Source organism: Ornithorhynchus anatinus, chromosome 13 (genome assembly GCF_004115215.2).
Source record: "Ornithorhynchus anatinus isolate Pmale09 chromosome 13, mOrnAna1.pri.v4, whole genome shotgun sequence".
NCBI lineage: Eukaryota > Metazoa > Chordata > Mammalia > Monotremata > Ornithorhynchidae > Ornithorhynchus > Ornithorhynchus anatinus.
In genome coordinates, this window is record NC_041740.1 from 2,769,810 (window position 1) to 2,782,802 (window position 12,993).

Genomic DNA, 12,993 nt, shown 5'->3' on the forward strand with positions numbered 1-12,993 from the left:
AGAGCCGAGATTCGAACCCATGACCCCTGACTCCCAAGCCCGGGCTCTTTCCACTGAGTCACACTGCACAAAGCACTGTTCTAAGCGCTGGGGGGATGCAAGGTGATCAGGTTGTTCCTCATGGGACACATTCATTCAATCATATTAGTAAGCACATAGTAAGCGCTCAATAAGCACGAATGAATGAATGAATGAATGAATGAATGAATGAATGATTGAATGAATGAATGAATGATTGATTCTCAACCGATCCCCTCAGCGGGTAAAGGGCCCGTCGGGCCCCGGAGGATTCTGGGAGCCGAGACGACGGCTGCGCGGCGCTCCGGGGATTTACGGTCGGCGCTCCCTTAGCGACAGCGGCCGGGCCCGCCCCTACTTCCGGCGGGGTGGGCCGTGCGCGGCAATCCGGGGATTTACGGTGGGCGCTCCCCTAGCGACGGCGTCCGGGCCCGCCCCGACTTCCGTTCGGGATGGGGCGTGCGCGGCAATCCGGGGATTTACGGTGGGCGCTTGGCCCGCGTCAGCGTCGGGGCGGGGCGTGCGCGGCGCTCCGGGGATTTACGGGGGGCGCTCCCCGGCGGGCGGGGGGGGGCGGCGTCTGTCCCCCGCCGGCCGCCGTCGCCGGCCGCCCATTGGCTGGGCGGGGTCACGTGGGCGGGGCGGGGCGGCCGGTTGGCTCCTAGCGGCCGTCGATGGAGCTGTCCGGGCTGGCGCAGGCCCGCGGAGAGGCCGCCGAGCCCTTCCTCTTCCCGTGGGCCGACGGGGCCGGGCCCACCAGGATGCAGTTCGTGTCGGCGCGGCCGCTCTGCATCCCCGCCCCCGACGGGTCCAGGCCCGGACCCCCGGGACCCCCGGGAGCCCCCCCGGGACCCCCCCCGGGGGCGCCCGCCCAGGACCACCGCGCATGGGCGTGGGACGACCTCTGCCCCCGGGAACAGTCGCCCAGGGGAGACATGGCTGAAGCCATCCCGCCCGTGCAGGTACCCGGAGCCCCCTCCATCTAAAGCAGCAGCAGCAGCAGCAGCAGCAGCGTATTTGGGAAGCTCCTACTCTGTGCCAAGCGCTGGGGAAACAAGGTGGTCCCCCCTGGGGCTCCCGGGCTTCATCCCTGTATCTCCCCCAGCGCTTAGAACAGTGCTCTGCACAGAGTAAGCGCTTAACAAATACCACCATCCCCATTGGACGGATGAGATCACTGAGGCCCAGTGAAGGGTCTTGCCCAAAGTCACCAAGCGGTAGAGGTGGGATTCGAACCCACGACCTCTGACTCCCAAGCCCCGGCGCTTTCCACTGAGCCACGCTGCTTCTCCAGTATTTCCCCCCCCCATACAGTGCTTAGAACAGTGCTTGGCACATAGTAAGCGCTCTGCAGATACCATCATTATTGTTATTGTTGAGCGCTTACTATGTGCCAAGCACTGTTCTAAGTGCTGGGGGAGGTGCAAGGTGATGAGGTTGTCCCTCGTGGGGCTCACAGTCCCTGGTTTACAGATGAGGTCACTGAGGCCCGGAGAAGTGAAGTGATTTGCCCCGAGTCATCCAGCTGGCAAGCGGCGGAGCTGGGATTCGAACCCATGACCTCTGACTCCCGAGCCCGGGCTCTTTCCACTGAGCCACGCTGCTTCTCACTTTATCCGGCTCTCACTCTGTGCAGAGCACTGGACAGAATGCAACGGAGAGGAAACCACGATACAGTCAGACAAACCCCCCCCCGCCCATCAATGCTACTTACTGAGCGTTTACAGGGCGCAGGGCACTGGGCTAAGCGCTCTGGAGAGGACGGTAGGGCAGAATTGGTAGGCACAGTCCTTTTGCCCGTGCGATTTGACAGTCCTCATGAGTTTTGACATCATCAGGGGTATTTGTCGAGCGCAAAGCACTGGACAGAGCGCTCTGGAGAGGAGACTGCGGCAGGGTTGGCAGTCATGCACCCTGCCCGTCAGTGCTATTTACTGAACACTCATGGGTCGCAGAGCACTGGGCTGAGCACTTGGGAGAGGACAGGCCGGCAGAGTTGGTAGGCTGACAGTCCTCATGACTTATTCTCATCAGTGGTATTTATTGAGCGTTTCTTGTGCTTAGCGTGCGCAGGGCACTGCATTAAGCGCTTGGGAAAGTAGACTACAACAGTTAGTAGGCACGCTCCCTGACCATCAGTGGTATTTCCTGAGCGTTTGCAGGGCACTGTGCTAAGCGCTGGAGAGAGAACAGTATAACAGAGCTGGCTGGCAAGTCCGTTGCCCACATGAACTGACAGTTCAGATGACATGTATCACTGTCAGTGGTATTTATTGAGTGCTTATTGTGCACAGAGCAGAAAAATCCCATACAAAAGAGTTGGTAGATGTGTCCCCTGCCCACAATGAGCTGCCAGTAGATGATTTTTGCCATCATCAATCGTATTTACCGAGTACTTACTGTGTGCAGAGCACTGAGCACTTGGGAGAGTCCAAAGTCAATCATAACTACCAACTCTTTTGTAGCCTCCCAAGCACTTAGTCCAGTGCTGAGCACGTAGTAAGCACTCATAAATACCATCGATCGCTTGATTGAGTGCTTACTGTGTCCGGAGCACTGTACCGAGCGCCTGCTTGCTGTGTGTGACCTTGGGCAAGTCGCTTCACTTCTCGGTGCCTCAGTTTTCCTGTTCTCCCTCCTTGGACTGGGCGCCCCGTGTGGGACAGGGACTGTGTCCGACCTAATTCCCTTTTATCAGCTCCAGCGCTTAGAGCAGTGTTTGACGCACAGTAACCGGGGAACGTGCCCACTAACTCTGTTAGAGTGTACTCTCCCGAGCGCTCAGTACCGTGCTCCTCACACAGTAAGTGCTCTGCGCACAGTAAGCGCTCAGTAATTGTAATTGGTTGATTGAAGAGCTTAAATGCCATTAAAAAAAAAAGTGGCAGAGTGGGAACTAGAACCTTAGAAATTCCTGGTCCTGTGCTTTTCCCACCGGGCTACACTACAGTCTCCCCTGCTCCTTTCCTTCTGGGGTTAATCTCTGTCCTCCAGGATTTAGAACGGGACCAGGGTCAATCGTGACATCTCAAACTCCCCCCGCAGAGAGTGTGCTGAACTCATGGCACCGGGCCCACAGCGGATTTGGGGGGGCCGTCGACCTGGAGGAAATAATATCCACCTCTGTAATTTATTTATCTCTATGAATGTCTGCCTCCCCTTCTAGACTCATTGCGGGCAAGGAACGTGTTCGTGTATTGTTTTATCGTCCTGTCCGAATGCTTAGTACAATGCTCTGCACACAGTGAGCGCTCAATAAATCCGCTTGACTATCTGGAGCTGGAGTCGGAGGCCTTTGGGAAGAGCTGCACTTGCCTTTCTCTCTTGACCCTTCTCCGCTTGCTTCCCCCACCTGCTCCCAGGCCCAGGAGTGGGACATGGACGCCCGGCGGGCGATGCCCTTCCAGTTCCCGGCCTTCCCCGAGAGGGCACCCGTTTTCCCCGACCGGATGATGAGGGAGCCCCAGCTGCCCCCCGCCGAGATCTCCCTGTGGACCGTGGTGGCCGCCATCCAGGCCGTGGAGCGCAAGGTGGAGGCCCAGGCCAGCCAGCTCCTGAACCTGGAGGGCCGGACGGGCACGGCCGAGAAGAAGCTGGCCGACTGCGAGAAGACGGCGGCCGAGTTCGGCAACCACGTGGAGGGCAAGTGGGCCGTGCTGGGCACCCTGCTGCAGGAGTACGGGCTCCTGCAGAGGAGGCTGGAGAACGTGGAGAACCTGCTGAGGAACAGGAACTTCTGGGTCCTCCGCCTCCCCCCGGGCAGCAAGGGGGAGGTCCCCAAGGTACGACGGGGGGCGGCCGCCGGGAGGGAAGGGACGTCTCCGGGGATGCCGGTCGGCCCCCAGGTTAAGCGGTCCCCGTCTGGGCAGACGATTCACTCCTCTCCTGCCCAGAGGCTGGCGACTGGGCTTCCTGCCCCGTCACGCGTTCCGGGTGAACCATCGAAGTGGCTTCCTCCTTTCCGAAGATCCTTGTCTTCGTCCCCTCGCCCTCCCCCAGGCGTTATGGCGACCACCAGGCGGTCCAGGCAGCGGGGCGGGGTGCAAATCTGTCACGATACCACTTCTTCACATCAGACAGACCATCGTTTGCCCCACTTGGAAAGCCTCATTGAAGGCCCATCTTCCTTCAGTGAGGCCCATCTTCCTCCAAGAGACCTTCCTCGGCTAAGCCCCCTCTTCCCCTTCTCCCACTCCCTTCTGCGTCGTCCTTGTGCTTGGATTTGCTCCCTTTCTTCACTCATCCCTCAGCCCCACAGCATTTACATCCCTATCTGTAATTTATGTATTTACCTCAGCGTCTAGACAGTAAGCTCATTGCGGACAGGGAACGTTCCCCGCCTACCACATTTGTTATACCAGACTCTCCCAAGCGCTTAGTACAGTGCTCTGCACTCGTAAGCGCTCAATAAATAGGATCGATCGATTGATTCTCCCGGGGAATTCCCTTAGGTATCCCCTCCCCTTGCAGGAGCCCCCCGTCAGAATCCCCCATCTTAAACTCGGCTCCGCCGCTTGTCTGCTGTGTAACCTTGGACAAGTCACTTAACTTCTGAGCCTCAGTTCCCTGATCTGTAAAATGGGGATGAAGACTGTGAGCCCCACGTGGGACAACCTGATTACCTTGTATCTCCCCCAGCGCTTAGAACACTGCCTGCACATAGTAAGCGTTTAACAAATACCATAATTATTATTTTTATTAATCACCCCCAACGCAGCACCCATATAATAAATATTTGGGGTATTTGATAAGCACTTACTATGTGCCAGGCACTATGCGCCGAGGTGTATATAAGCAAATCGGGCTGGACACGTGGGGCTCCCGGTTTCGGTCCCCATTTTACAGATGAGGGAACTGAGGCCCAGAGAAGCGAGGCGACTTGCCCAGGATCACACAGCAGACGTAGCGGAGTCAGGATTAGAAGCCAGGTCCTTCTGACTGCCAGGCCCGGGCTCTAGCCACATTGCTTCGCTAGGAAGAGATGGAGAAGAGGGGACGGGAGGGGAGCGAGGCTAGGAGATTCCTAGGATGTGACCGACCCTTGTCCGCTCAGGTCCCGGTGACGTTCGTCGACATCGCGGTTTATTTCTCCGAGGACGAGTGGAAGAACTTGGACGAGTGGCAGAAGGAGCTCTACAACAATCTCCTGAGAGAGAACTATAAAACCCTGATGTCCTTGGGAGAGGGTAAGGCATCCGGGCTTCCCGCAGCGGGCGGGACTTAAGCCCGGGGGCTTGTCTTTGCCTCTGATCTGTCTCCCCATCTACACTGTAAGCTAGACAGCAAACTGTGTCCTTTACACACAGTAAGCGCTTAACACACGTCCTAAAAAACTAAACACCCAAACCAGACTCCTTCCCTCTGTCCGGCGGTCAACATTCCCATTCCCAGCACCTCTTCCTGTCGCTTCCAGACCCAGAGGAATCCGTGCCCAAGCCCGACACTCTCTCCCGGGCAGAGCCGAGGGACGAATCGTGCGCGTGGGAGCAGAACGAGCCTCAGGCGAGGGAAATCCCGATGGATCCAGGCCCAGGTGAGCCGTCCAAGACTTGGGAATGACGGGGAGGTTCCAGGAGCCCCCTCCCCCCGAAACCTGCTCTTGGGGACTTTGGTTCTGCTGCAGTTTTAATCATCATCATCATCGTCATCATCATGGTATTTACTAAGCACCTACAACATGTGAGGCACTGTACTAAGCGCTGGGTTAGATGCAAGGTAATTAGGTTGGACACATGTGGCACAGGGATCTCACAGTCTTCATCCCCATTTTAAATATGAGGGAACTGAGGCACAGAGAAGTGAACTGATGTGGCCAAGGACACCCAGCAAAACCGCATAGTACAGTGCTCTGCACACAGTGAATGCTCAATAAATACCATGGATTGATTGGTGGATAGATTGACGGCTACCGTCCCTCCCGACCACCTGGCCTCTCCGGGCAGACGTGCGTGGCCGGGAAGACGCACCCGGATTCCCCAACAGCGTGCTCGCCGAAAAACACAGGGAAGACCTGGCACAGTTTAAAACAACAGGATGTCATGATTCTCTGTTTTCCCTCTCCTCTGGTTCTCTCTCCCTATTCTCTCTCTCTTTCTCTCTCTGTTTTTCTATCCGTCTCTATCTCTCTCTCCCTCTCTATTTCTCTTGTTTTTCGCCTTGTCTCCCTCTCTCCCTGCTTATCTCCCTCTTTCCCTGGCTATTTCTCTTTCTCTCGCTCTCTATTTCTCTCCCTCTCACTCCCCCCTCCCTGCCCTCCCTGTATTTCTCTCTTTCTCACTCTCTCTGTCTTCCTCCCTCCTGCTTCTCTCTTGCCCCTCCCCACCCCTTCCACCGCAGGAGCAGAGGCCCTGATCCCCGTGGCGGACCCCTCCGCTCAGGTGAAGCGGGAGGTGGCCCTCGGGGTCAGGGGTCAGCGGGGCCCAGGGGAAGGAGAGCCCTCCGCGGACCCCGGCAGCGGTGAGTGAGGAGGGGAGGGACGTCAGCCATGTCTGGCGGGGGAGGTCCTAGGGTCATCCGGGCACTCGCTCAGGACAGAACTTGGCCTGTAATAGACAATCAGTGAACCCCGTGACCACCACCACCGTTGCTGGGAGTCGTAAAACTCGGGGAGGCAGACTGGTGCCGTCAAGGGCAAGCCTCACGTTGGCCAACTCCGTCAGGGCTTAGTGCCATGTTCTGCATACGGTAAGCGCTCAATAAGTTCCACTGGTTGGTAGTCTTTCCTAAATGCCTAGTTCAGTACTCTGTACTCAGCACTCAGTAAATACCATCATTTTTTGGGGGGGGAGGGTGTATTTGTTAAGCGCTTACTCTGTGTCAAGCACTGTTTCAGGCACTAGGGTAGGTGCAAGATAATCAGGTTGGACGCAGTCCCTATGCCACGTGGGGCTCCCAATCTTAGAGGAGAGAGTAGGTATTGGATTCCCCTTTTTTCTGGTGAGGGAACTGAGGCCCCGAGAAGTGACTTGTCCAAGGTCATATAGAAGGCAAGTGATAGACTTGGGATTAGCTCCAAGGTCCTCAGAGACCCCGAGCCCGGGTTCTAGGCCATGCTTGTTTTTTTTTGTTTTGTTTTTAATAGTATTAAGTGCTTACTATGTTCGAGGCACTGTACTAGGCACCAGGGTAATTGGGTTACACAGTCCCTGTCCCTCAGAGGGCTCAAAGTCTTGAAATCCTTTTGTAGATGTGGTAACTGAGGCACAGAGACTTGCCCACAGGTCACCCAGCAGGCAAGTGGCAGAGATGAGAACCAGGATTAGAACCCAGGTCCTTCTGACTCCCAGGCCCCGGCCCCACCACCCGGCCCCGCTTCTGCCCGGTCGGCTCAGGAGCCGGAGTCCGAGCTGAATGGAAACTGCGGGGCAGAGAGCCTGACACCGTCCTTCCCTTTGTCCCCTCCCAGCAGACTCTCCGATTTCCACCCACGACATCTTGTCCCGGATCAAACAGGAGGAGCAGCCCTGTGTCTGGGATCAGCAGGACCTGGCCGACAGGGAAATCCCCCCGGATCCCGGCTCCTGCGAGAGGACAGCGGCGAAGCATCCTGGGATGGAAGCGTGCCAGCCCGGCTGCATCTCACCAGGTAGCCAGTGGCGGGCGCCACGTGCCCCCGCATCTGTACGAATGACCGAGGTACCTGCCAATCCACCCGTCAATCAGTCGTGGGGTCGATCGAGCGCTTACCCTGTGCAGAGCACTAGGGAGAGGGCGCGATAACAGTTGGTGGACCCGTTCCCTTCCCACAAGCGGAGAAGCAGCGTGGTGTGGTGGATAGAGCACGAGCCTGGGAATCAGAAGGTCATGGGTTCCAATCCCACCTCCGCCACTTGTCTGCTATGTGACCTCGGGCAAGTCACTTCACTTCTCGAGGCCTCAGTTAACCTCCTCTGTAAAATGGGGATCGAGACTGAGAGGGACTGTGTCCAACCTGATTAGCCTGTGTGCATCCCAGAGCTTAGTACAATGCATAGCACAGAGTAAACTGTTAACAAATACCATTATAGTGAAACAGCGTGGCTAAGTGGAAACAGCACGGGCTTGGGAGTCAGAGGTTGTGGGTTCTAATATCGGCTCCGCCACTTGTCAGCTTTGTGACTTTGGGCAAGCCACTTCACTTCTCTGGGCCTCAGTGACCTCATCTGTAAAATGGGGATTAAAACTGTGAGCCCCAAGTGGGACAACCTGATGACCCTGTATTTACCTCAGTGCTTCGAACAGTGCTTGGCCCATAGTAAGTGCTTAACAAATACCATCGTTATTGCTATTATTACAAGGAGCTTATGGGCTAGAGAAGGTGACAGACATTAATAGAAATAAGTAAATTACAGATATGGACGTAAATGCCGTGGGGCTGAGGCGGGCGGCGGTAAATAAAAGGAATAAATGAGGGTGACACGGAAGCGAGTGGGAGAAAAGGAAATGAGGGCTTAGTCAGGGAATGCAGTCAAGTGGTAGAGCTGGGATTAGAGCCCAGGTGCTCTGACTTCCAAGCCTGGGCTCTTCCTACTGGGCCACGCTGCTTCCCTCATGAAATATAATAATAATAATGTTGGTATTTGAAATATCGCCAGGATTGTCACTTTTGGGACAGCTAGGGAGTTTTCGGACCGCTCCGCTTCTAATTTTCCCCCATCACTCTCTCTGTGTCTCCGTTCAGACTCTCTGATTTCCGCCCACGATATCCTGTCGTGGATTAAACAAGAGGAGGAGCCTTACAATTGGGGTCCGCAAGAGTCCATGGACAGAGATCTCACCGTCGATCCAGGCGCCGGTGAGTAAGGCCCCAGGTCGGGTCCCCGGGCGATGTCTCAAAGGGGAACCTGCCGCGTCCGACTCGGCCCCCACCCCGCCGTGCGGTGGGGATCCCGAGAGGCTCAGTTCAGCCGGTTCGCCTGGGCCGTGGCCACGGCTCCCTCCCCAGGAGTGCGTTTTAACCCACGGGCCCATCGCCAGAGCGACCGGCACCCGCCCTTTATTCAACAAAATCCAGTCGGGGCAAGTAGGCCAGTCCTGGTGGCATCGCGGGGAAATCCCTCCCTCGGAAACAAAGCCAATCCGTTAGTTCTGGAAAGGAGCGCCATTCCCCGATGATGATTCCCATTCTGTCAAGGCCCCGATGATGGAGCGGGCAGTGCTTAAGGACTGTCCCCACACCCCGTCCCACCGTAGGTGCTCCCTAGCCTTCTGGTCAGTGAAGGAGAGCCTCATAGAGGCAGGGAGGAGTCCCATTCAAATAGAGAGGGAGATGACAATGTGTCGTCGTGGACTGGCTTTGTTTTTTTATATGGTATTTGTGAAGCACTTACTATGTGCCAGGCACTGTTCTAAGTGCTGGGATAGCTACAAGGTCATCAGGTTGGATGGTTGGACCTCATCAGGTCTGCAGATGAGGTAACTCCCGCGCTTCCTTCTCAGCTCCGTTCCCGGCCGATAGGCTCCGAGCCCCTCAGATCCCCCCCGCCGAGCTTTCCTTCTCTCTGTGTGCGGCTCCCCCCAGCCCCCGCCCCCCACAGCGAGAGAGGAAGCCTCAGCTCCCCCAACCCAGAGGCTGGGAGATGAGGATTCCCGTGCTCCCATCCGGGAGGCTCCTTAGGCGAAAGGGACCAGGCCGCGATGTCCCAGGGACATGGCCTTCACGGAGGGCACGCTGGAATTCACGGTCGTGGGGATGGGGGTGGTTGAGGGGGGCTACCGGAACACGGTGGGTGGGGGGTAGCGCTTACTGTGGGCAGAGCACTGTAGTAAGCGCTTGGGAGAGGTCAGTGTAACAGTATAGGTCGGTCCTCCACCGGCTGGAGGACGCCGGGGGAGTCGGTTCACCGGCCTTTTCGCCCACAGGTGACGGGCTCCTTCCGGCCAGGGGCTCGGCCCAGCCCGCACCCCCGCCGCCCCAGCCGCCCTTCCCCCCGCCCGGCCCCGAGGAGGCCGGGCCGCCCCCGCCCGCCCCCAGGCGGGGGCCGGGGGGCCCGAGTCCGGACGGGGGCGGCTTCCCGGGGCCGGGGGAGCGGGGCGCCCGCGAGGGCCAGCGCGGGCCGGGGGCCGGGGGCGGCGGCGGTCTGGGGGGCCTGCGGAGCCTGTTCCTGCCGCCGGCGGGGGCGGGGGCCGGGCGGGAGAAGCCCTACCCGTGCCCGGAGTGCGGGAAGCGGTTCGGCGTGCGCAAGAGCCTGATCGTCCACCACCGGAGCCACACGAAGGAGCGCCCGTTCGAGTGCTCCGAGTGCGCCAAGAGCTTCAACTGTCACTCGGGCCTGATCCGCCACCAGATGACCCACCGCGGCGAGCGGCCCTACCAGTGCCCCGACTGCGAGAAGACCTACAGCCGCAAGGAACACCTGCAGAACCACCAGCGGCTACACACGGGCGAGCGGCCCTTCCACTGCGCCCTGTGCGGCAAGAGCTTCATCCGCAAGCAGAACCTGTTGAAGCACCAGCGCATCCACACGGGCGAGCGGCCCTACCAGTGCCCCGACTGCGGCAAGAGCTTCCGCTACAAGGAGTCGCTCAAGGACCACCTGCGGGTGCACGGCGCCGGCCTCGGCCCCTCCCGGCCCCACCAGACGCTGGACAGGGACTAGGGCCCGGCCCCCCGCAACCCCTCACCCCAGGACCCCCCGGGAAGGCGGGCGCGGGCGGGACCCCTGGGATCGCGGCGGGGAGGACCCGCTCCCCCGCCACCGCGTCCCGCCGCCCCCAGCGGGAACGGAAGCGGCCGGGGGAGGGTCGGGGGGCCGGGCCTGCCCACGTGCCGTCGCCCCCGCCCCGATGGTGCTATACAGACGTTACCGTGATTCGGGGAGACCGGGGAGGGGCCGGGGGCGGTGGCCCCTGACTGGCATGGCACCCTGGGGGGCGAACGGGGAGGGCGCGTGCCGAGGGGAAGAGGCCAGGGGTGAAATCGGGGTCGCCCTCATCATCAGGGTCCGCCGGGCCGGAGCGGGGTCGCCCAGCCCCGCTCGGGGAGCGCCGGGTGGACGAGGTGGAAGGACGAGGGCACCCGGGCTTCCCCGGGGAAGGGGCCGGGCTGCCGGAGCGGGCGGCCGGAATGTGGTTTGATGGCGGACGGTCTGGTCCCCAGTCGCCCGGTCATCTCCCCCGGCCCGGTACGGATGCGGGATTTCCGTCCGGGGTCGTACGGCGAACGTCCGACCTCCCTCGGCCCCAGCTCCCGGCCCCGCATTCGGCGACTCGGGACGGGACCCCGCTCCCGGGGACCCCGGGAGCAGAAAGCCCGGGCTCCGGAAGAAGCGGCGGGGGGGCCCTGGGGGCCCTCGGTGGGACCCGCACGAAGCGGCGCCGTCCGACGGGCCCCCCGGGGGCCGCCAGCGGCCACCCTGCACCTGAGAGCGGGCACGCCCCGCGGTGTCCGTGTGCGGTGGGCTCAGCGTCGCGTTTTGCTCAGAGACCCCCGGGCCCGGATCCCGTCTCCCCCGAAACTCCCCCCGCCCCCACCACGAGCCCTGCCATTCGGTGTTCTCTGCCCCCGAGGCCCCGAGCCCTCCTCGGAAGGGACTTACCTTCGACGCTGGCCAGGGGGCACCCCGCCGTTGGGGGGTGGGTGAGGGGTTCGGGGGGGCCTTCTCTGGCTCCGGGTCTTGCATGGCACGTGCTGGGGCTGGGGAAGGGGATACTTCCACTCCCTCCCCAGCTTGTATAAAGGTTCACTTTTCACTCCCAAGCTGACACTGCTCCCTGGGAAGCGGGGCGAAGCGAGAACACCCTCCCCCCCCCCCCCCCCCCCCCCCCCGGTCCGCCCCCGTGTCCCCATTCCCCCCCCCCCCCCACCAGACACACACACACACACACACATTGTTAGCTCTCATCTGCGGCACCCCACCCGTTTGATTTCTGGGCTTTTGGATCTGTTCTTGCTGTATGAAGGGAACACCCCCTCACCCCCCCACCTCCTAACCTCATCACCAAATAAAGAGGTATCGGAGCCCAGGGAGTGAGGCGGCGAGCCTGTCATTGAGGTGTCCAGCCTGGTCCCGGTCGGATGTCCAGGTGGGAGAGGGGCACCCCCTCAAGAATTAGGATTTTTGTCGGGGGGGCGGTTCGCAAATCGGGGGAAGCATGGGCAGCGGGGCCAGGCCCGACCAGCAGAAGGCGTGGGGTCTCCTCGGCCCCAGGGGCTGGTGAGGTGGACACGCATCCGAAGCGGCCGGTCCGCTAGGCCAAGAGAAGCAGCGTGGCCTAGTGGGTAAGAGCCCGGGCCTGGGAGTCAGGAGGACGTGGGCACTAAATCCGGCTTGGCCCCTCGTCTGTTTTGGACCAAAGTCACTGCTCCTCTCTGAGCCTCGGTTCCCTCATCTGTAAAAGGGGGTTTAAGACTGGGAGCCCCTTGGGGGACAGGGACTGGGTCCATCCTGATTAGCTTGTTTCTGCCCCAGCGCCTGGCATATCAGAAGCGCTTAACCAATACCATAAAAAAGAAAAAAAAAAGTCCTCAGGTTTGTGCCCCCTCCCTTTTATCTCCCAGGTGAGAAGAAGAGGAAACCAAGAAGGTAAGGGATCGGGGAGAAAGAGGTGAAAGGGGAAGCTGCAGGATTTCGTCTTGGAGACCTGGGTTCTAATCCCGGCTCCGCCGCTCACCTGCCTTGCGACCCTGAACAAGTCTCTTCCCTCTCTGAGCCTCAGTCTCCCCGTCAGTAAAAAGGGGATCCGACGCCTTGCCTGCTACTTAGACTGTGAGCCCCCGGAAGGGACCCACCCCCTACGATCAGATCAACAGTCTTTCCCAGTGCTTAGCACAGGGTTTGGCACGTAGTGAGCACTTCGCCAATACCACTAGTATTATTATATGCGCTCTTTGAGTGTGGGTTCCCGGACTTGGGCCCGGGAGAGGGCGGATTAGGACATTGACTAGTCCTGTGCTGTTTTATCAGTGTCCCAACCACCCCGGGGTGACCTTCCATACGATGGATTATCAGTTCTCTAGCCCGTCGGCAGCAGATTTTTTTCCAGTTCTCCAGCCAG

The 12,993-nt window shown here is 59.6% G+C and overlaps 1 protein-coding gene across 1 annotated transcript; it reads left to right on the forward strand.

Annotated features, from left to right (window-relative positions):
• Positions 1-675: 675 nt before the first annotated feature.
• On the forward strand, positions 676-11,741 carry ZNF282 (zinc finger protein 282). The gene is made up of 9 exons (XM_039913971.1): positions 676-980; positions 3,381-3,800; positions 5,072-5,204; positions 5,432-5,551; positions 6,355-6,474; positions 7,424-7,603; positions 8,678-8,791; positions 9,859-9,937; positions 9,971-11,741. The coding sequence occupies exons 1-9, from the start codon at positions 693-695 to the stop codon at positions 10,593-10,595; spliced, it is 2,079 nt and encodes a 692-aa protein (XP_039769905.1). The 5' UTR covers positions 676-692; the 3' UTR covers positions 10,596-11,741.
• The last annotated feature ends 1,252 nt before the right edge of the window (positions 11,742-12,993 follow it).

Bases quoted from the DNA above. Each gene is read 5' to 3' on its own strand.
- ZNF282 (XM_039913971.1), top strand. From the start codon at position 693: ATGGAGCTGTCCGGGCTGGCGCAGGCCCGCGGAGAGGCCGCCGAGCCC. The intron at 3,801-5,071 runs GTACGACGGGGG...TTGTCCGCTCAG, and splicing joins GCAAGGGGGAGGTCCCCAAG to GTCCCGGTGACGTTCGTCGA. The intron at 8,792-9,858 runs GTGAGTAAGGCC...TTTCGCCCACAG, and splicing joins CACCGTCGATCCAGGCGCCG to GTGACGGGCTCCTTCCGGCC.